General features: G+C 40.3%; 1 protein-coding gene across 1 annotated transcript; it reads left to right on the top strand.

The window, feature by feature from the left end:
* The first annotated feature begins 1,461 nt into the window (after positions 1 to 1,461).
* Positions 1,462 to 9,494, top strand: CBLN4 (cerebellin 4 precursor). The gene is made up of 4 exons (XM_069871632.1): positions 1,462 to 1,737; positions 3,844 to 3,960; positions 6,673 to 6,808; positions 6,899 to 9,494. The coding sequence occupies exons 1-4, from the start codon at positions 1,462 to 1,464 to the stop codon at positions 7,105 to 7,107; spliced, it is 738 nt and encodes a 245-aa protein (XP_069727733.1). The 3' UTR covers positions 7,108 to 9,494.
* The last annotated feature ends 14,184 nt before the right edge of the window (positions 9,495 to 23,678 follow it).

The raw sequence follows: 23,678 nt of genomic DNA, 5'->3' as shown, positions 1-23,678 counted from the left end.
ATAAGAAGTGAATGAAGGCTGCTGGTGGTTAATAGCTGACATGGGACAGGTTTATTGCAAAGCTGTTTTAGGCACAGAAAGATCAGTGCATTGAAAGGTATCTATCTAAAAATCATATGCTCAATTTCTTACAAGCTATTGGCATGTTGTTGTTTTGGGTGGAAATTCGTTTAGCCAATTCTGCTTCTGGGAGCACTGCATCATTTTTACTAGTCCCTGCAGAGGGCTTAGATCACACTGTGAGACGATTTCAATGGACAGGAGAGATCTTCTCTAGAAGCTGTCAGCAGCACCAAACCAGTAATGTTTTCAATTATCTTGAAATACATGGAAGTACAAAGCTAAGGTACCTGCTCAGCTTTCCAATTCTTTCGGCCCACATAAAAAAAATTCAAAAAAAATACTAGACAGAGGTGTCTCATCAAAACATCACCAGAAGCAGCCATTTGGCAGCATCGTGAGGTCGCACCTGGCAACATTAATCCTCAAAGAGCAGTGAGTAAAGCCCTAGCAGTGATCTAAGGGTCTGAGCGAGAGGCTTTGAAGAGGGCTGCTCCCCTCTGTAACAGGGAATCAATGGCAGCATGCGCAGGGCTGGGGTGTCGTGCCCAAGTGCAAGATGCAAATACGTGAATTGTGTGTGCGGGGAGACTTCTCCAGGTTTAGACGCTGCCTTTCAAGCAGGCTGCAGTTCTCTCCCCTTCCTCCTATAACACGGAACATTGCGATGAGTTGTTGTTTTCCCCTTGGCTTTGTAGCTGCTTAAAAAGTTGTCTGGGGAGACAAGCGTGTGCGTCTGCACAGGGGGCAATTCCAAGAGGAGGGACCCTAGTAACGAGGCATCTTCTCTGCCCAGCTAGGTGAGAGCTGGGCAGGTTTGTTACGACATAACTCTTTGGGGGGGTTGTGGCAGAGAGACGGGGGGAAGAGAGAGAGCGAGAGAGCGAAGTGGAGCCTGCGGAAGCCTGGCAGTGATACCAGACACAGGATCTGGCAGCTTTGGGATAAGCTACCACCTCGCCGCTCCACCACTCAGAGCATCCCGGATCTCCGGTGTGAAGGGGAGAACGAGCCAGCAGCAGCAATCATGGCAACATCAGATGGTTTTATTTCTTCGTGACCTCTCTCTTCTCCTCTCTCTCATCAATAATCCACCTGAGGGCTTTTTGCTTTTTTTTTTTTTTTTTCCCAATCCAACCTTCTCACTCTCTTTTTTTTTTTTGATGTGGAGAGAGGGGAGAAAAGGGGGCACTGGAAACTGCTTATTTTGTCCGGCAGCTTTTTGTGGCGCGTTTTGAAAGCACCCGAGGAAAGAAAGGAAGAAAGAGAAGAAAAGAAAAAAAAAAGATAAAGGCTGAAAGTGGTGGCGGGGGGGGAGGAGGAGAAGAGACGAAGGAGAGGAGAGCAGAGGCAGAGGGAAGGAGGCGGAGGAGAGCGGAGGCGCCGCGGGCGCCGCGGACCATGGGCTGGCGGCTGCTGCCCGTCCTGCTCGCCCTGGCGCTGGGCGGCCCCGCGGCGCGGGCGCAGAACGACACGGAGCCCATCGTGCTCGAGGGCAAGTGCCTGGTGGTCTGCGACTCCAACCCGGCCACCGACGCCAAGGGCTCGTCCTCCTCCTCCCCGCTCGGCATCTCCGTGCGGGCGGCCAACTCCAAGGTCGCCTTCTCGGCCGTGAGGAGCACCAACCACGAGCCCTCCGAGATGAGCAACAAGACGCGCATCATCTACTTCGACCAGGTGAGCGCCGGGGGGGGGGTTCAGCCTGGAGAAGAGGAGGCTGAGGGGAGACCTCATCGCTCTCTACAACGCCCTGAAAGGAGGTTGTGGAGAGGAGGGAGCTGGGCTCTTCTCCCGAGGGACAGGACGATGGGGAATGGCCTCAGGCTCCACCAGGGGAGGGTCAGGCTGGACATCAGGAAAAAAAAAATTCACAAAAAAGGTTACCTGGCGCTGGAAACGGCTGCCCAGGGAGGTGGTGGAGTCCCCATCCCTGGAGGGGTTTAAAAGACGCGCGAACCAGGTGCTGAGGGACACGGTTTAGCGGCAGATAGGGATGGTTGGGCTCGATGATCCAACAGCTCTTTCCAACCTGGCGATTCTGTGATGGGTACCCGGCACGCAGCCGGGCGCGATCAACAGGTCCCCCCGCCCAGCGCCCCCGCTTCGCCCAGTTCCTCAATTCCAGCAAAAAGTTGGGGTGTCCCCGCACCCCAGCGCTGGAGAAAGGGAGGGGCCGGGCGGGGGGGACCCGTCAGCCGCCCCCGCGGGAGCTTCTCGCGCCCCGCAGCAGGTTCCCACGCTCCCACTTCTCCCAGTTGTTTAAAAAAAGTTGGGGGGCGGCTGCCAGCGGGGAAACCCCGGACCCCAGGGGCGCGGAAAGGGAGCGGAGAGGCCCCCGCTGAGAGCATCTCACGCCTCGCCCTGGGGTCCCGCCTGCCCCCCTCGGGGGTGGGGGCAGAGCGGTGCGGAGCGCAGGTTCCGCGGTGGCTGGGTCCGAGAGAGGGATGCGGTGCGCAGGTTCCAGTGTTGAAGGGTCCGAGTGAGGGATGCGGAGCGCAGGTTCCGCTGTTGAAGGGTCCGAGTGAGGGATGCGGAGCGCAGGTTCCGCTGTTGATGGGTCTGAGTAAAGGATGCGGAGCGCAGGTTCCGCTGTTGATGGGTCTGAGTAAAGGATGCGGAGCGCAGGTTCCGCTGTTGAAGGGTCCGAGTGAGGGATGCGGAGCGCAGGTTCCGCGGTGAATGGGTCTGAGTAAGGGACCAGAGCCCAGCGACGGGAGCTGAGCGAGGACGCGGCCCCGAGAGGCTTGGGGATGGGTGTTTATATGGTTTTTAGACGGAGGGTGCAGCCTTTGAGGTGGGAAAGGAGAAGGAATCTTAAGGAAAAATGGTGTAACTTTTCTATAACCACCACAGGTCCATAGTAGAGCCCCTCTGATCTCAGTCAGTGATAAAACACAGGTGCCTGCACACATGGCACAAGCCACCCCTGTCCTAGGGCAACCCCAGAGTAATTGAGACTGATGGTTATTTCACTTTTTATGTTATAGCATAATGAGTGGTGAATTGTGACAACTGAAGCCAGATGTCTCACGCAGCTTAGCACCAGTAATCCAAATTACTCTTAAGTTTGTGGGATTTCCTTGTGGCTTTCTAGGGCTGCATCTGGCATAAAGGAACCTGAAAAATATCAATTGAAAATAAGGCATGAGTAAGTGGAAAGAAAGCAAAATGTAGTCATTAGAGAAGATACTTAGTGTATGGATGATGCACTCCTTTAATATGTTTCCCTCTGTTAATTGTCTCAAACCTAGATTATTATTAATGCTTACAAAAACAAATAAAGCAGCACAGGCTCACAGCCAGGTATTTTGTAACTCAGTCTGGCTCTAAACTGGTGAATGGATTGTGTCATTTGTGTGCATCCTTCCTGCCAGCTTCATGGTTTCAGGAAGGCAGTGTTGACTTGGCCATTGCTTTTTAGCCAAAAGCAGTCTGCCACTCTCTGAACTGGTGCTTTTGATGCCATTTTTGGGGAATGATGATCAAAACTGCCTTATCTTAATCACCTCTAAACATGTATAGAAGAAAGGTCTTGACGTTATGATATAGTAGCAAAGTAAGAAATATTTTTCACCCAAGTTAGTTTACAGTGCAGCTGTACTAGACATACAGCTAAATATCCATTTAATGAGTAATGCTCCAAATTAATTGAGAGAACATTGAATAAAATAGCATAGATGTAGATTAAAAAAATTCTATTGGTGAATGGTTTCTAAAGTCTGTATTTTTTTATTTATCACTGAATACCTCTACTAATTCCCATGCTATATTTTTTGTTTGTAGATCCTAGTAAACGTGGGCAATTTTTTCACGTTGGAGTCTGTCTTTGTAGCACCAAGAAAAGGAATTTACAGTTTCAGTTTTCACGTAATTAAAGTCTATCAGAGTCAAACGATTCAGGTACGTTGATCAAGTATGATTATAATATCTTTTACTTAAAATGCTTATTTAGAATAGGATCTTGACTGAACACAGGAGTATTTAGCACACTTTCAAGGAAAAATAGCTTAAAGCAACCTGTGGTGTAGAGTGCCTAGCAGTAGAGTGAATAGTACAGCTGAACAGCTGTAATAAGGTAGGATGCTCACCTGGGATAAGCTGCTATAGCATCACTTCCATACCATAGGAACTGAATATCTGGGGTGATATAAAGTATTGAATCGAATTAATCACCCAAGAGCAGAACAGAGTTCTAAATTCCGCTTTATTGCATAAATACCATCAAAGAGTTATATTTTGCTACAAGTTAAACTCACTGTCTCCAACACAGGAGTTCTGGGGATATGTGCCAAATTTGACTATTTTTGTAACCTTTTGTGACCTGGCTGACGGCTCATGGTGCCAGGCATCTGTTTATGGCATCAGTCTGCTGTGTATCAAGGTTATTTAAGGTGATCTACTTGTTCTGTAACTACGCTGAAATGTTATACCTCTATAGGGATGTCTTCTAGGGAACCTTTATAGCAGTTTAAACTTTTTTTTCACCATATAATACACAAAAGAGTGTCATATATTAAAAAAAGAGCGATTCTGCACTTTCTTCTGTAGCTTAATAGCAGCTGAACTACCTAATTAAATACAAGTATGTACTAGCTTAGAGGAAAAGCTTCTAAGTTCCTGAACATCTCTTTGCTGAGCCAATAGTAAATTCCTTAAAGTACTTTCCTTAATCTTCATGCCAAGTCATGCAATTTCTGTGACATACATACTGGCTTTCTAGATTGGGAATAACAAGGCTTCCCTTTTTTCCACCCCTAAGACCACCAGATTCGTAGGAGTACTTGAAGCTTTTCCCTGCTCTATCTTGCTCCTGAATTTGGTTTTCAGTGTACAAAGCTGAGATGAAACTGGTTTCTTCAGGAGGAGTGAACAGCCATTTCTTTGTGGCAGCTCTGGCTTTTGGTTGCCAGTAGAGCTCGTGAGAAAAGTGTGAATGGTAGGGAAGGCAGAGAAAGCCAGTGCATGACAACAGATTCCATCCAGGTCAAAGTCTTAAATGAAATATTGACCTCATGAAAATCCACATAATGAGCTTATAAGCTATTTAATATGCTCCAACATTCTTCCTTTCACTCTTTTAAATGCTGAAGGTTGACATGGCCTAAAATAACTGTATGTCAGCCAGCGTTGTTGAATTTAAAAGACATATTGCCAAGAAAGATGTCAAGGCTTGGATTCTGGAAGTCCAGTGTAGACTTTGGTATCTCGCGTACCGGCTAGACAGGCTTGGGAGTTTGGGGCTCCAACCTGTGACATCGCCTGAAAATTTTTATAGATGAAGAGTTTCTAAAATGATGGACAGGTTTGGTTGGCTCCATTTTTTAATAGTTAACGTGAGACCATCTGGTGCAAACCTGTCATGTGTCTTCGGCTGTGATTTAACTAGCTGTAAGACAATCTGCAGGACGAACCTGACCTAGAGAGATCGTACAGAAGGAATGAGATAGACAAAAACCAAGCAATGAGTAAGGTCCTGATGCCCCATTTTTATGTGTGAAAACAAAGGGGGAGGACCTTTGTTTGCAGTGGAGCAAACCAGCTTGAGTGGTAGCTCCGTGCAGACTTAAACACCACTAAATCACCCGAAGGCTTCCTACATAAATGATATTACTATGCCCCAGGAACATCTGTTATTGCCATTAAATATCATTAAACTGAAATTGGTTCCCTGGGGAACATCTGATTAAGTGGATTTCCTAGATAGGCGAATCCCAAATCAGGGCCAGATTCTGCTGCCCTGACTTATGCTGAGCACTAATTTATTCCATGGCGACTCCCATTATAATTAATGGGAGCATATGCAAGGCCAGCATACTTGATATGAATAAGCATTTCATAATTCTCTCCTCTGTGACTGCATTATAGCCACTTAAAAAGGAAAAAAGCAAAGAAAGCTAATAGTTTGCCACTGGGGATGTGAAAAATTCCTGGATCTGTCCATTCCCCCAGCCCCTGCCCATCTTTATTTAGAGTGTCTGTGTGATGTTGCTTTCAGAGTAGAGGCTGTGCTGACTTTTAGAAGTGTTTTAGAGAAAAATGGATTTGGTACCAAAACACAGTGCGGTAGTTCATGAAGCTAAAGGAGTATTCTAGACTTTAAACCTAAGCTGCTGTCAGTAATGGAAGGGACATGTTTTGAGGTGTAAGCTCTCACCCCACTGCAGTACATTTTATGTGTCATCAAGTGCCTATATTGCATCTCTGGGTGCCTGAGTTTGTTGAATATGTCTTCTTGCTGGTGCATGTTTAAATAACCTGTGAGGTAGGCAGAGTGGAAAAAACCAAGGTAATAGCTCACAGATCCATATTACCAGAGTTACAACAATGTGCCAAAGCAGCAGAAGAAAGCAAGGTCACATCACCTTTGGCACTGACTGAGCCTGGACCTTGGGAGTTAGTGGACGGTGTCCCACAGGCTTCGTTCAGCTGCAGGTCAAGCCCATGAAACATGAATGTGCTTGTACGCTCCGAATAAATAGTTTAAAACAAATAAACAAAGCAGTGAAGCTGAGACCTAGCAGACCTCTTACACTGCAGTTAATGTTCAGTGATATTTTTTGATCTTTTTCTGTTAATTAGAGTTTTTCAGTGGTTTTTTTTTTTCTCTTTTAGGTTAATTTGATGTTAAATGGGAAGCCAGTAATTTCTGCTTTTGCTGGGGACAAGGATGTCACACGTGAAGCTGCCACTAATGGAGTCCTGCTCTATCTAGACAAGGAGGATAAGGTTTACCTGAAACTGGAGAAAGGTAATCTGGTCGGTGGATGGCAGTATTCTACGTTTTCTGGCTTTCTGGTCTTTCCCCTGTAAAGTCAATTTTCCTGTGACATTCATCCAGGTGTGGACTCATCATTGCCTCTGTTACATGAAGATCATTTTAGCATCATGGGATTGATGTTTCTTTATTGGTTTTTCATGGGTGGATATGGATTCTCTTTATGGATTTTGGCACCATCTGAACTACTTAGAGGTTTCACAGAATTTTGTGTGTTTAAATACAATATACTTGGATTGAGACTAAAGGAGACAATAAATATCTATGCTTAATGTCACAGTCTAAAGCTGCCTGCAAGATTTATTCAGATTTCATTTACTGGACTTATTGGATTCATGGGAGAAGTGGATTTTCTTTAATTATGAAAAGACTGGCAACCAGGTCTATAATTTAGGAGAGTTTGAGTTCAGACTTCAATCAAGAGTTAGTGTGTTGCTGCCAAAGAACTGTATATTGATATATTGGTCATAAATGTTTTTGTCATTGGGACTTAACTGACATGATCTATTCCATTGTCTTGAGAAAGGTAATTATTATTGATAAGTGGCTGACGTTAATTCTCCTCTGCGTGTAGTGTGTTGGATGGTTCACCCGTATATTTATGCTCTTTCACCGGTCACAATCAAGTCTAGCCTACATAAAGCTAAGAGGTTATGGTTGTATTTTAATTGGATGTGCAAGATATTCCTCTTTTCCATGTGCTGTTTTCTAAAAAAAGGAGAGCAGATCATAACCATTGAGTAAAATATTCTTACCAGGGTTAAAGGTGACCATTCAGACACAACTTTGAAAACCAGTTTTGCCCTGCAGGAAATCTCACACTAGTTCTTAAATTTTAATTAACACGGTTGATAATAACTGCTTTATTAAAAACCTATGAGATTCCTTCCTTAGACACAACCACTTCACTAGATGGAGATGAGATCCCCTTGTTTGTAATTATGTCTATTTTCCAAACCTTCCATTGTGTTAAAGTTATCATCTAGTTTTGCCTTAACTCCAAAATTGTATATAATTTTAGATCACGTGTTTAACAAATATTAAATGCAAATAGCCTGTACCTAACTCGGTGCAATATCTTTCTGGCTTTTTGTACAGGTCATATGAATTCATAAACTTATTTATTATATCATTGTTACATAATAAAGATTAATATATGTTAGCTGAATTTTTGAGCTTTGGATTTTGGAAGTTGCTTCATACTATTTTTTTATTGGATATAATAATTATATGCAAAGTGTAAGATTTTTGGCCTCACAGAAACTGTCCCGGGAGGCAGGCAAAGTGTCATAATTTAGTCTCACAGAATCCTAGAGGTAATCAGAATGATCTAGAAATAACCTATGCATTTTGTTTAAAAAACATTGAGGCAGAAATCCTGTTTTCACTAAAGTTAATGTTAAGAACCAAATTGATTCCAAAGGATTTTGGATGAAACCTGTGCTTTAAGTTTTGTATTGGCATTCAACTCCAGTGCCATCAAATTGGGTATCAATTAAAAATGATTTTCACATGTATTGCTAATTGAACCTTCATCCCTCATGCCCAAAACACACTGAATTTTATGGATATTTGTGCCTTCCATATCATGAAGGATATGGTTCTAAATTAAAAATTACTATATACTTGAGAATGTTTCTGGATATCCAGTGATCTGGGACCTTCTCTAAAGGCCAGTTGAGGCTTGGATTTGCTGTTTTAGGTAATCTGTTCCAAATTTCTTCACTTGTTAGTCAAGTGTAGTGTGTCATATTACTTTAACTGCTCTAAATGAGTATTTCATTGATTTAAACTCTAATGCATGGCTGGTTGATGCTCCTGATAAAAATGTCAGGGAATCAGTGGCACAGAATTGTGCCCAAATTCCTTACTATACTGGACCCAACATACAGTATTTTTCAGGAATTTCAGGAGGATGGCTGGATATATTTGCACTCCTATGAGATAAGTCAGATGAGGAGGTAATTTGTTAGACACAGTATTGTTTCTGTACAGAACAGTGCAGTTTGGGAGGAAGTGGAAGGACATGGCAAGAAAGTGAATGATTTATATCGTGGAAAAATATAAAAAAGTTTTCCATTATGACTAATCAAAATGTATCCCCACTGTACCCCAAAAATATGTGTGTATGTATATATATGTATATATATATATGTATATCCAACCCTCCCTGGGATTGCAGCACATAGTATGCATGATATTAAAAAAAAAAATTATTTGTCATAAGAGTTTATTTTAGAGGGGAACATCAGTATTTTGTATAAAGTTAGTAAAATCTGAAAGCTCACGTTACCCACTGAATTATATGTAATGTAAAGGAAACATTGTTCCTAAACAGACAGAAGAAATATAGCATTAAAGTTGTCAGTATAATTTTCAGAATGATCAAAGGTATCTAATGTCTTTAATTTGTAAACATATGATCTTTAAAAGCTGCCTTTAGCATTCAGCAATAATAATGAACTATCTTAATATACTATTGATTTCCCTTTGGCAAAACATTTCTGATCCCTTCAGAGTCATTAGCAGTTATTTAAACTTTATCTAGAGAGTCTAGGAAGTTATTCAATTAAGGAGTTATGTTTTGATGGCAATATTCTAAATTTTCCTCCTCCGTGTCTAAAATCAGAATTACTAACTAATTATTTTGCTAGTTAAAAGAAAAAAAAAAAGCTTCAGAGAAATCACTGTAAAGTGTCTTGTGTTACCTTCACACAGCATTGGGACTGACTCCACTCAGAGGTGGCCTCTGGAGAAGTAACTGAAGTTTTTAAACTTTAATTTGAGCAACTTTCCAGGTCTTGAGCTCGTTTTCATTGTGTTGTCCCACGCTTCAGTTCCATCAGTAGGAGTTTCTCCCAGAAGGGGTAGGATGAGCTGGCCTAGATGGAGCTGGGTCTGGAAACTACAGATTTTCTTCTCTCTCTTGCCTCATTCCTTTGCCTCCTGTCTTCCCATGTTACTACTACAGCAGTTTCCTTCTTCAGAAGCAACAGCTCAGAATACACTACAAATTTCAAAGGGTTTTTAAGATTAGAGGTTTGTTTTTTTTTTACAGAACTTAAACTTCCATTGAGCTGCACTGTAAAGGTTAGAGCCGAATTTCTGATCTTGTTGAATTCGATGACGCTAGTCTTATTGATTTTGGTGAGAGCAGAATATCCCAGTCTGTGCACATCTCTTGCTGCAGAACATGTTGAGGATCCATACCCACATACCGACTTTGCAGTCAACTTTATAGCCCACGAAGATTGATTGTGCAGGGAAACTTTCTGGCCATGTGTGGTAAAGATAAAAGAAAAATGTTACTTCCTGACAATAACACGCATATTGTTATTATCTATGATCTCTTTACAAAGGAGATCAGTATTTTTACCTTCTTATCTGTGATTTATTTATATTTTGTCCGTGGTTTATTATAAAACCAAGGAAAAAAAAAAGATAAGGATATTGTCCTCCTCAGGTGATGTAAATGTTCTTGGTAGAGCCAGGAATACCCTGGCCTCCTAGATTCACCCAGTGTAGAGGGATGCGCTGTCCTGTTGAATCCTATTTGCTATGAAGAGTTTAGGCTACGTATGCCAAATAACTGCAGAGCCAAAAAAGAGCCTGGTTCAAAAGAGCCTGGGTAGTGGAAGTGGTTTTGGAAAGGGCACTGAGGTAGCTTTGAAAATTTCACCAGCAGTTTTGTCTTTGCTTAAAAAGGAAAAAACTAAATTTGAAGCATAAAGAAGGGAAACATATTTCTTTGTTTTTAAGCAAAGTTTTGTATTTGTTTTGTGTTATGTCATTTGCTAGTAGTATTTGAGTATTTTCTGGGTGTTAATAGGTTACTTTAGCCAGGTCGTGGCACAGTAAGGATTGAAATCTCAGTGTTACTACTGAGAAAATGGAGACAGGGTTTGTCAAGAGACTGATGCCATACCCTGAGTGCCAGCTCATCCAATATTGAGGCTTGGTCCTGTTCAGCTTGCTGGATTAATTGTTTTTTCTCATACAAGGCATTTTTTAAAAACAAAACATGGTTTTGGAGTAAACGGCATACTGCTGTATTTCCCCTTCTGTATTACTTAGATGTCTACGTCTAGAAAGATGAATGCAGTGAAACAGGGCAGTTTTAAATGCCCTAAGAATTTTGCAATTAGCTGTCAACTCTGTCTTTTTCTTTTTTTGCAACCCCCAAAGGAACACATCTGCAGTACGTATAGTATTTTTACAAGCAGGTTTTAGGACAGAGAAGATAAATGCAAGAAGCAGTATGTCATAATCACAAGGAAGCTGGACCATTAACAGGAAATATGTGCTGAAGCAGAGAAGCAGATATATGTTCTCCTCCTTTTAGAAAGGTTTCTGAGCTGGTAACATGTTTTGCCTCAGCTATTCATTACAGTTGCCCTTCGTATTGTAAGAGCTCTTTATAATATTCGAACTCTTTGTCTTCTAAAGACAATGCTAACCAAATGACTCAATATAACTAAATGAAGATCCTCTATGACAGAATTTATTGGTTGGCACATGCCACAACAACATATTTTTTGTATTATTGCTGTCGAGACAGAAAAGGCTCCTTAGAGAAAAGACACTGTCGTAGACACTGAGCTTAAGTTATTTATCTGTTGCTGGTTAGGAACAGGGGAGAGAACATTTCCTACCCTAGAGGACCAAGGGGAATGCATACAAAAATAATGATAAAATCAGTCACCGTTATATAAGTGATGATGAGAATAATGGAAATGTGGCTTGAATAGTCTGTTTAGTGGAACCTGGGATCTAAGGCATTTGATGGAAGCAATCACTATTTTAATCTTCACAGTCTGGGGGAAGGGAAAAAGGCAGTTGCATAATTTTTAACAGGTTCTCCTCCATGTCCCCCCCCCCCCCCTTCCCTTTTTTGTTTTTCCTTCTGCCTTGTGGTTCAGCCTAGCTGCCAAAAAAATTGTGATCAGAAACGATCAAAGAAAAGTTCATTTTTGAATAGGGATGGAGGAAGGTTTTGGTTTGTTTTTTTTTTCCCTGGTATCTGATGTGGGGGGAAAAAGCAAGCGGGAGAGGGGAGAAAAATGAAAAACTTGACTTAATGAAATACATTCTTGACCTATCATCCAGCTCAGTGAATTGCCTAAATTTATTCTGCGTATATGCATAATACTTTTCTATGCTGCATGATACTGACCCATCCTGTTAAGGCCACCATGTTGTAATCTGATGACTTTTAATCCTGCTGGAGGAAACTAGATGTAGAAGTGTAGTGCAGAGCACTGGAGATTGGCAAATAAAACAGCTTTATCTCTGTACTTACACGTGTGCCTGGATTTACTCCTATAAAGCAGGTCTGTCATCCCTGGGGCAGCTTGGTGCAAAGGGTAAATGTGCGTATGAACATTGACACACTTGAAAACAAGTTGAGTATGGAGATTTCTGCATTAGTGCTGACACAGGGGGGGGAAAAAGTGTACTCTAATCTCATTGTGAGGACATTTATATGTGCTGTAAGGTCCTGATGCTGAAAGGAGGTGATGCCCATGGCTCCTGGGCAATGACCAGAGGTTTGTGGAGCAGACCAGACCTGCTGCTGATGGAGGGGCTGTATTGACCCAAGTGTTGGAAGCCTCTGCAGAAGCCTTAGAGCAGAGTTATGACTGTCAGACATGCTGTTAGCTGTCCTGGAGTTTTGCTCATCAATGTTTGGGGTTTTATTTTATCCCTTTCTTTGCAAACGAAGGTCTATTTACAGTGAACATATGGGATTCTCAAACAAAGGCAGTCTTTAAAATTAACACTGAGAATAAATTTTAGAAAAAGTTCTAAGTATATAGCAAGGCTAAATTTCTCTTAAGTTGAAGGCATGCAATTAAGTAGCAAAGCAAATGAAAATAAGGATACATCTGTGCTCCACTACACAACTAAACATAAAGGAGCAAAATTGATTCTGGCATCTGTCCCATGTACCTTGAAAACAGCTCGGAAGCCCAGTACAACAGTCTAACAACTCATTATGCTATTCCCACTGTGCAGTAGTAGAAACAGCCACTGGGCACAGCCTCACCTGGCAGTGCTGATACAGCAGGTATAATGGGATGTATTTCCACAAGAGGAAGGTTAGAACTGGTGCTGGAGCATTTTCCGAGAGGATCAGGGCTCAATGCAGCTCCTCCAGAGCCTCTCAAGCACCCTGGCAGACCTGACCAGCATCGAAAATTCTCCAATCTGCAGCAGACTGCCAAATTTTACAATATGCGAAACAATTCTCTACCAGGAAATACCATTTGAAATCAATTATTGTTTTGGAAAAAGCAGATGCATTAGGAGAATTTTTTTTTTCAAGTAAAAGGAGAGAATTGTTTTGGATCAGAAAGCTTCTGTATTTAATTTTAAACTCACTCCTTACTTGAAAGATTACATTGGTTCAAACAGAAAAGGGAAAGATATAAAGCTGGAATGAAACTTTTGAAATAAGTGTTTGAAAAGAAAAAATTAGGCTGCTCTAAAATGATTTTTGTCACCAGAATTTCATTTGCGTAAAAATGATACAATTTTGGAATTTTGTTCAGAATTTTTTGATTAATATATTTCCAAATGTCTCTCTTTCCTTCATTTATTTTTAGCAGAAAGCAAAGCTTTTCCCTCTTCTTTCATCCTGATAATTGATTTCCTAAAGCATACAAAACTGTCTCCTGAGAGGCCTGCACAAAGATTTCATAAACTTTTTTTTTTATTTCAGAATATATCTTTGATGCCATGGGGAATGCTGTTTTCATCTTCAGGGAGGATCAAACACTGCAGCTTTCCTCTGTTGAGAAAACCCAACTCACATTAAGCACGCTTGGCTTGAAGATTTCACTAGAGGCTCATATTAGTATTTGAGTTCAGTGAAATTCTCAGGAAGACCTTTGACACTTCAAGGTCAGGCTGTAGAAGAAGGGGTCCAGGTTTCACATACAAATCACTTTTTTTTTGTGCCTGCAACCTGACCCCACCTTCTCCCTCAGTGTCCTAATATGATTTTGGTGGCCAGTCTATTTTATTTGTTTAAACTTTTTCAAAGATTTGAGTTCTGGTTGCCCTGCCAGGTGCTCAGAAGTGGCTCAGTGTCTGGCCAAGAAGCATCAGCTGCCCTTGCAAAGCTTAAGTAGAGGGACATTTGTCCCTTCACCCTTTGCATGCCAGGCATCATACTCCTTGCTTACCTTTAGTCCCTGTGGACTTGTGGCCAAACAGAAACATTGATATTGTAACCAATATTATTATTGAAATATTGATAAACATCTTGGCTTAGTTCAGCAGTTACTGGTACAGGTGTTTGTTAGCTCAGTTAACCAACCACTGCACATTTTGCATATTTTTTTTTTATTTTTCTTTTCTTTTTTTAAAGAAAGATGGCCGGTTGTAGCCATCAGTGGACAGGTGGAACTACCCAATGCAATGCAGACTTCTAGCTAGATAGGGAGAAGATAACCTGATGTACGTGTAGCCTGTTTAAAGACACCTCCTTTCTCATGTTTATGGGAGAAATAAGCTCTGGTTCATGTCTGGAATGCAAAAATGTGATCAAAATAATGGAAAGACTTGAAGAATGAGTATCTGAACCACAGAAGTGTTGAGGCAGTCACAGCTGTATAAGAGAAATGAATTCTGCAGTGGCATCCTGTTCTAGCTTTTATGGACTGATTAAATGGATTCCTACAAAAAAAATAAAGCTTTCCGAAGAAGATAACCCCAAGACCATCTATCTTAGCTGACTTGAACTCAATACAGGTTAAGTAAGATAGTCTGTTGTAAATAGTGATTCACTGGGTATGATTCAGCTGCCATGTACTTTTTGTACAGGAATTACTTAACTGAATGAGTTTCGAAGATACTTTTCTTTAAGTCTCTGAAAGACAGCTGTGTGTATATAACTTTCATTGAATAACAGTGTTAGAAACAGAAAATATGTTGTGTTTAAAATTCTGACTTGCAGGCTGCAATCCAAGACCTCAATTTGTGTAAGTTGTATTGAATATTATGCACATATAACTGGTGGAAAAGGCTGTGCAGGTTTTTTTTTTTTTGTGCTTGTCAGTGTCAGTTCTGGCTAAGACATAGAGTTGGCTTAAATAGGGTTTCCAGTAATGATAACATGCAAAATAAGAATTGTAAGAATTTCTAAACTCTGATGATTCGTCAAAAACTCACCTTGAGATGAGAAATTTTACTGAGCACATAGTCAAATAGTCTTAAAATGAAAGGCTGCTCAGCAGTTGCAAGTACCTTTCATAGAGAAAAAAAAGAAAGAAAGCGCACAGTATTGTTTTCCTTCTGATGCAAGAAAGAAACCCCTGAAAAAAAATCCCAAAGTAACATCCAAAAAACCTTTTGCAAAACACCTCTGTGCTTAGAACATCATCATAGCACCTGAAGGTAGGGCCATCCAACTGATACATGGAAGAGGCAGGTTAAAGTTTCCACCAGTTTTCTTCCAGACCTCAAATATATCCTTAAAGCTGCTGTTTTTTTGGTGGTAGGTAACAAGGGGAAAGTCTTCAGAGAAGTGATGTCTGTCCAAATCAGCGGAGCATTCACCTCAGTGTGATATGAAATACAGTTACAGCCTTTCCTGGTGCTCCTCTCTGCTGTGAGAGCGTACGATTTGCTAGAGGTTTCCACTGAAGGAGAGAGAGCTGTCTGCCTTCCCCTGTTACGGTGATTGTCAATAGAAACATCCTCATCTCATACATTGTTAGTGACAATGGGAACATTTTGTTTAAGCAGTAAATAAATCAGTAACCATTTAAGTACTGTAGAGTTGTGCAACTTTAGGGGCAAGCTAGGGACACTTATAAGCTTAGTCTTCTCCTCTACAGTAAATCTGAGTTAAAGGTGTTCAAAAGCATTGTTAGATTTTTTTTCTGTTTTCTTCTGGAAAGCTCAGCTAAGGAATTTGGTTTTCATGATGCCCCTCAGGGTCCCCAGAAAGTAATAAGTCAGCATCATTTTCTAGCTGCAGTTGATAACATTTATTGCTAATTCTTTAAACCCTTCTTTAAAAGAAAACAAGTCTGCAACCTGCATTGCACCCACAGGAATAATCTTTCTTTTCCTCAGTTTGGTAATTCAATTGTGACTTGTAAACTTGTGCAGTTGTAGCAAAAAAAGTATACAGTCAACTCTAATCTGTCTTGAGGAAAGCAAAAAGTGCTTACCACGACTGGTGTAGTAAATCCTACCTGCTTTATTAAATAATTGTAGACTTTCACTCAGAAGCCTTAAGGAAGAAGAGTTTTGGAATATCTGAACAATTTAGCACATTTTGAAACTGACTAAAGATTGATTCAATTTTGGAGTGAGATTTAGACTCATGGCATACCAAATCCAACTTAAATGAACTTGAAAAGTATGGGCATTATTTATGCTTTCTGAATTGAGAAAGGCAGACCAATCTACTGGAGAAATTCTTGAGTATCATAGTCTTTCTGGTACTGGAAAAATAAAGACTCTAAAAAAGATCCCATAGCTATTATAATTGTATGTCAGAGCTTGAATAATCTTTACACAATCGTTACTTATGTAAGCAGGACAAAATCCAGCAGAGAGCTAAGCACACATATGATGCTAAAAGCTGAAGTGATTTCACAAATTTTTATATACCTGCTTCCATGCCTAAAGTTCTGTGTTTTCTTAATTCTTTGTTGCAGCCAACAGGAAAGAATTTACAGGGATAGGTAATGCTTTAAAGAGTCAAAAAAAAAAAAGAGATAAAAAAACTGCTGTCTTCTAACGGAGGAAGGGATATGACAAGATAGGAATGGTTGGACTTGATCCGATGGGTCTTTTCCAACCTGGTGATTCTATGATTCTAAGATAAATATTAAAACCACACCCTCTTTAGCCCAGGTGGGCTTCAGGAGCAGGTGTTGCTTTGGCTGCTTCATCACAGCAGCCCAAACCCCAGCCCCAGCTGGGTCTCAGCTGGGAAGAGGAGCAATGCTCAGGATGAGACTCATGGCTGTTTCCTCTCTCAAAGCTGTTCTCACAGGAGAGTGTTTCTTTTTCTTGAGCACAAACGTACCCAACCTCCAGAGGCCGTCCTCCTCCGGTCAGCATTGGTGAGCCCTCCCTCGTTTGGGAATATTCCTTGTTGCCCATCTGATAGGAAGGTAAGCCCCGCAGAATTCTCTTTGGCCTTTTAATCTCTCCTCCAGTTTTCAAGAAGACTGCAGTGAGATTTTTTTTTTCCAGGTCACCTACCGTGACTCATTGCTTTTCCTGGAATGCTCCTAAATCACTTTGGGTGCTCTTGAAAAGAGCTGTTTCTAGATGATCTGAGAACTGAGTTTGATCCTGATGTATTCCTGCAGTAACAGGTTCCTCACACTGGGCTGGGTAAGCAGAGAGCTGCTGGGCTAACAGCTGCCACCCTGCTTCTCTCTGTGTGGTCTGTGACAAGAAAGTTTGCTCTGGCAAAGCTCTGTAAAGTGGGCCCCTACAAATTTATAAAAGCCAAACTATTTTGTTCAAAGGAAGAAAGGGTGAAAGCAAAGATTCAGAAAGATTTTCTACCAGCAAAATTTACTATTATTTCTTCATTCGTATTACTGCAAAGAGATGGACAAGTTTTACAAAAGATTCTTCCTATTCTTTGAATGAGTCATGGTAATAATAATGATATTTTATACCGCTTTCTCCGTCTGTGGAACCTCTCTTATCTGAAAATAATCTTAACACTGTAGAGCTGTCCTTATTGCAGCTGTAGAGAAAAAGAAACTGAGTCATAGACAATTTATTTGCTTGGTTTAACTTCAATCACTCAGAGAATGATTATCAGAAAGGGACATAGAATTCAGGTTCCCCAGATTTCCCCTCCCCCCTCCAGCTCTAATACATTCTTTTGTCTTTAGTAATTAGAACTATTTTAAACAATGATCTTCACTGTGATCTCTGGAGTAAAGAAAGGAAAGCTCCACTTACAGTGAGAGTTATACAGGTGCAAAAATGTATTTGAGAGATGAGCAGGGTCACGACTTGGGGGAAAAAAAGTATTTATATCGCACAGAGTCATGCCAGAAAACATCAGGAGGAACAGAGCACAAAATCTACCTGGTCAGTCAAATCTGGCCTCCTGCAAATTCTCCAGGATGAGTTTTTAATATCTTTTGTGAATGGAGCATGGTTCAGGGGATGAAGGAGGATATTGTTATGTCCTGCAAGAGTGGGAGTCTACAATTTAATCCTTCCTATGCAGTCTAAGCCTGTGTTTTATAGAGAGAAACACTAGATTGGATACATCTGAGTCATTATATAGATTTTGGAAATCTACTCCTAAATGTTTCAAACATTTTTTTCCCCTAAATAACCAAGATTATTGCCAGTGCAGAAGTACCAGCATGGAGTGGGTTACAAAATGCATTATGTTTTAATGTGTTAAAGATGCTTTCTCAAAATTTATACTGGCATTGGGAATACACAGATTCCCTTTGGCATTCTGTCTGATGTGGTCTACACAGATTGAGGCGAATGGTTGGCATTTATCTTTGAAATGGTTAGGAACTGGATTATTTATGTATTTATGCATCATGGTTTCTAGATGCTTATTATTTACCAACAGAAAAGGAGTCCCATTTTAGACTTATAGATGAAAGCCTGGGTGATGTTGTAATACTGCAGAGTATGACTCTTGCTGCTAGGAACTGTTTTGTAAGCAAGATTGATTTATGTGGCAATGAGCTGCCAGGTCACTGGCCTTGAATTGTGGTTAAAATGCAGTTAAAGCAGTACTTCAGAGACAATTATGAATGGCTTTCAGTATTGGTCATATGACTGCATTTAATTCACCTGCAACATGAGTTTCTGATGGGAGAAGGCTAGATATCCTTGTCAGCTACCTAAGTAAAAACCAGAACTGAGGACCTGAAATGAAAAAGGATTAATTCATCTTAATTTATGGCCAGACTCTAAATGAAAATCTCCACAACCGTAAGAGTTGTAGAAAAAAATTCTTGCTTTTTAAACATTAAGTAATGTATTCAAAGGCAGTGCAAAAGGTAGTACATAAACAATATGGGGTTGTTTTGTTTCTCTTTGAAGCTGGAGAATTTTGGAATTGGTCACAGAGAAATTGAGAACTAGGGAGCCCAGGGATATTTCTTTGCTCCCAGCTTTATTCCTAGCTATTTTACAAAAACATTACAGAATTAAACAGTGCAGTCTAGCAAAGTTTTTCTTATCTCTCTGCTCATTACTCTTGTTCTTTAGGCTGCAGAAATGCCTATAAGCTGCATAAACAGATTAATGCACTAAGTAAGGGTCAGACCTCGAAGTCCTTAAAACTTGCTTCTACTTCAGTCCAGATCAGCTCTTAGTTAGGGGAGTGATGGCTACAAGAGCCGTCAGCGTGAGAGGAGCTGGAGAAGGGACAATTCAAGCTGAGACTAGAGGGATACACTCAGACTCACCTTGGCTACTTAATTTGCAAGCCTTGGAGTATTTATGGCTATAAAAGGAACACAACTGACTACTGAGTTCAGGATTGCAGATAGAACAGGCTAAAGAAGCTCATGAATGAGTTGACATGAGTCCTAGCTACTGGTGGGTTTTTTTGTAATGTGGCCTCAAACACACAAAAATAGGAAATCATATGCTTTATCACAGTGGTCTATGCAGAACTGATCTACTCAACAAATGATTTCTGTGCTCAACAGATCCTTAAAATACAATGTTCTTCCCTGATATGGGAAACCCCCTCCAGAAAGTGGTATGTGTGATACCACTGAGTGATGTGTGAAGGGTTCCAAGCTGCAGCCTTGAATTTCAGATTTCTAGGGATGGGAGAGCTGAATTAAATGCATAGAGTCCTAATTCACCCTTGAGGTTTTTAGTAAAAGTCATATCCAAATCAAAATGAAATTACTTCTACAGAAATTGTGGGAAAAAATGATACATATTTCATATTGGGACTTCAACTTGACTCATTCTTATTCCTGTTTCTGCATATTTACAGCTTTGCAAAGCTCTAGGGGGGACCTGATGATTTGTCTTGAAATATATAGCATTTGTCAGCAACTATGTGTATTTGAGACACTAGTATGTATGTCCATTTACACTGCCTTACGCAGTCATGCAATCCATGCCTTTATTGTGAAGCAGCATGTTAGAGTCTCGGTGTGAATGCCTTGGTCAGGGGTAAAATAACCTTAGGTGAACGTAGATAAATTTCAGAGGAGTGTTTGGGAGGTTTATGCTATCCCATGCTTATGTAACTTTTCTCCTGAGCATTTTTAGTGTACTTCAAACTTACATACTTTATGTCTTTGGTTGAATTTCTTGGAGTCTTTAAAAAAAAAAAAAAGACCATAAGCGAGCAGCTGCAATGCAACTGGACAGCTTAGTGTGTTTTGCATCAGCCAGTTGTGCAGTGGGGCGGTGTGGTCCCTGGGCTGCAGAGCAAGTTTTACCCTGGGGAGCAGTGGCTAGGGACAGAGAGCAAACAATTGCTGTAATTGGTGTGGCCAGTAAGGCATGAATGCTGTGACTGAATCACATCTTTGGCTCCTTTCCACGCCAACAGCTAGTTTCTTCATGATAGCTGTTCAATCCTTTTAAATGCAAGATGTATTTGCAAATAGAGAGGGTGATTCATAAGAATCTAACTTGCTGATCTGTGAACTGGGCCAGCTCTGCTTATTTCTGCTTTCCATTTGACATGGCTAAAATCATCTTACTTGCTTTCATGTGACTTTGGCTAAAACCCTTCATTTACTGGGTCTGCAGTTTCTCAGGAAATGTGCATGATACTTTGCATTGAATTTTGATCTGAACCTATATAGAGTCAGCCTATTCCTAATCTGGAACTGAACTGTGTTTTCTTTCTCCAAACCTAGATTCGATAACCTTTCAGCATCACAGATAAGATCTTTTCTTAATGAGAAGGATTACGAGCCTATGCAAGGGAAGTTAAATTAACAGGCTTAAAAACAGGGACCTGGAGAAGTATTTTCTAAAAGGACATTTCTGTTCTAGGGGACTGGCACTTTCTTTCTTTGCATGGTGGTAACAAACTTATTTGCCTCATCCTTTTTGGATACCTCAGGCACTTAGTATGCGGGCATAGCTTAGAAAAGCTGTACTCGAAGGAACTTCATTGATAATTCTTCATTCTCCAACACAAAGAAAGCGCAGGAACAAAATTAGTCCTAATTGTTAACAAAGATATATTGAGTCGCTAATGAGCTCAGCATCCCCCTTGCATCCTACCGACTGCTTTTCTGAAGTTCTACTCACTGCTGTCTGCCAAGATTTTCTGCATTTCTTGTGTATGCATAGATAGTACAATCCTAAATAAACAGTAGATTACTGTGATAATCTTAAGCCTATTTACTAAGGCCGCCCTCATTTGGAGTTGCACACTAAAGAAAGGAGTGGGGAAAAGAGCAGAAGAAGACAACGAGCACACTGTACAGGACAGAAAATAGGGTCCAGCTAGGAATCTACCTTGTTTCCCTGTTTCCATCAGCTCATTGCTCACTGTCTCCACTGGCTAAAGTAAAACCATAGGTAAGCACGTAGGTGCATGTTTGAGTTCAGTCAACAAGGGCTGTACCACATGCCTGACAGTGAGTAATTGAGGCTAAGGGAGTTTATAAATGACTCTACTTACTTGTGTGAATAGATGTTTTCTTATTAGAAGGGGATTGTAAGTGTTGTAAGGACTATGAACGCAGAGAGATCTCATGTTACAAGGAAAAATTGGTACTGATGTATTATTAGGAAAAAAATCTTACTGTTAACAGAAACTGTAGTGTTGGATCACAACCTGTGCGTAGTCTGGTTCTAAACAGACAGATGAAAGGTCAAAATAGAAGATTAAATGTAGAAGAATAACATTTCAGGCTAAGCAGCTAAAACCTTTTATTAAGAACAGTTCAGAGGTGTAGGCAGTTTCTATAAAAACCTCAGGTGTAATCCAGATCACTAGAAATCTTCAAATCAGTGTTTGAAAAACACCACTGAGCAAGAACCTGGAAATTTGAGTCCTTTGGAAGTCATTTGTTCAGTTAAATGCTTAAATTCTCTCCCATTCCCTTCCTGTCCTCGCCAGCACATACGGATTTTTGCTGTGTGAGGTCTTTAGGGTTCGGGCCCCTGTTTGAAGCCTCAGTCTGTGTCAATTCAGGTAAAAATAAACCACATCTTATTGTCTTTTATGAGGCAGAGAAGCAGCAGCAACATCTGGCAAAACAGACACTGGTGTGTGTTGTGTTGCAGCTTTTTTTGCCCCCCTGTAAGATGTAGAGAGATGTTGTTAATACATAAACTCTCCCGTGAAAACCTGATGATATCATTTTAGCCTTGCAGTGCCATAAACTAGGCCATAACCAAGTTCATCTATGCAGCTGCCTAATAACATTTAATTGCTTTATAACTCAGAAGCAAATTGTGTTGATTTAACTGTGTTATAAAAGGAGACTTTGCTATTATTTCCTGCAACATGCAAAAACTCTGCTTGCTTTTTGGAGCATTTACTGTCTTTTTAAAATTCCAAGTTAATAGCTCTTCTGACAAATGTAAATTAATGTATTAATGACATTATCATCTCAGTTCTTATATACCTCAATCTTTGAATATGTCATCACTTTTATTCAAGTGTCAGCATTTGTTGTAAGTTTTCCTTATTCTAGTTTTAATGAAAATTTTAAGAATGTAATGAAAATATAATCCTGATGTTTAATTATAGCATAAGCCTAGTAGAGTTCATGCATAACAAAAATGTGAAGGCCTGTATATTCTGCTAGAAGGCCTCACTTTGAAGCAATACAATTAATTATACTTGAGCATTCTAGAGCTTTATTGGTTCAGATAAAAGCATTCAGAACACCTTCTTTCTATTATTTCTGGAAGAAAAACAATGTAAAATAAAAGATATTTGAAGTATCTTTGACAGACAGGGTTTTTTTAATGAACTATGCCATTTTAATGATGCTTTAAACAAATTTATGAGAAACTACTTTGCATATAAAATTTTCGTTTATGTCAGCTTGGGTCATAATTTACTTTATTCTGGTCCTTTAAATATACCATTGTACATTCACATTGGTAATCTGGATGCCAGTTTAATTATCTAATGTCAGCTTCAATAAGACTGATAAAACTATTAAAACAGAAATTCAGCACTAGAGTGGAAACGTGCTACTAAAATTGAAAAATAGCCCTTTAGTTCTGTCAGCAATACTGGCACCACTAAATTTCCTTCCAACAGAAAAGGTGTTTGGTGTTGGTATTGCTGAATGGAAGCCTGTGACCATATTATGAAGACGTAGAGATAAATATGAGAGCTGTGCCTTCAAGAATTGTACTAAGCTGGCTGTTTTATTGCTGTTAGGTTCTGACACTAATTTGATTGACTGCTGTATGCATCTTCTGAAGAGGAAAAAACCAATCCATTAAAATGTTACACTTAAATAAAAGCCCCCAGCAAATTGCTTGCTGCAGAGAGCTGTTTGCATGAGAAAGAAGCAAGGACATAAGAAGATTTTTCAATCTAGTGGCATATATTTTCACGATAAAATGTGTAATTCTCTGCTTCTCATTGTACATTTGAGTCATCGTGTTTATCTATAACAGAGTCACACTGATTTTTATCAGTTTGATTTAAAAATAATACATTTTTCCAGGAGCCAGATTTAGTAATAGTTTCTTATGGAGCAGCTTTTATTTTGTTTAATCAATGATATTGATTTCCCTTTAAATATAAAGATTGCACAGTTCAACACTGGATGCAGCAACAGTATTTTAAACATGAATTGACTGCTTAGTTTGTTAAGGTCTCTTCACAATATATTTGTTTAACAATTTTGTTTAGAATGAATCT

The sequence above is a fragment of the Phaenicophaeus curvirostris genome, chromosome 18 (genome assembly GCF_032191515.1).
Source record: "Phaenicophaeus curvirostris isolate KB17595 chromosome 18, BPBGC_Pcur_1.0, whole genome shotgun sequence".
Taxonomy (NCBI): domain Eukaryota; kingdom Metazoa; phylum Chordata; class Aves; order Cuculiformes; family Cuculidae; genus Phaenicophaeus; species Phaenicophaeus curvirostris.
This window is presented reverse-complemented; position numbering and strand designations above follow the sequence as displayed.

What these genes read in the sequence shown, in the direction of transcription:
- CBLN4 (XM_069871632.1), top strand. Translation starts at nt 1,462, where the DNA reads ATGGGCTGGCGGCTGCTGCCCGTCCTGCTCGCCCTGGCGCTGGGCGGC. An exon ending in GCATCATCTACTTCGACCAG is followed by an intron (nt 1,738 to 3,843) that starts GTGAGCGCCGGG and finishes TTTTGTTTGTAG; the next exon opens with ATCCTAGTAAACGTGGGCAA. An exon ending in TTACCTGAAACTGGAGAAAG is followed by an intron (nt 6,809 to 6,898) that starts GTAATCTGGTCG and finishes ACATTCATCCAG; the next exon opens with GTGTGGACTCATCATTGCCT.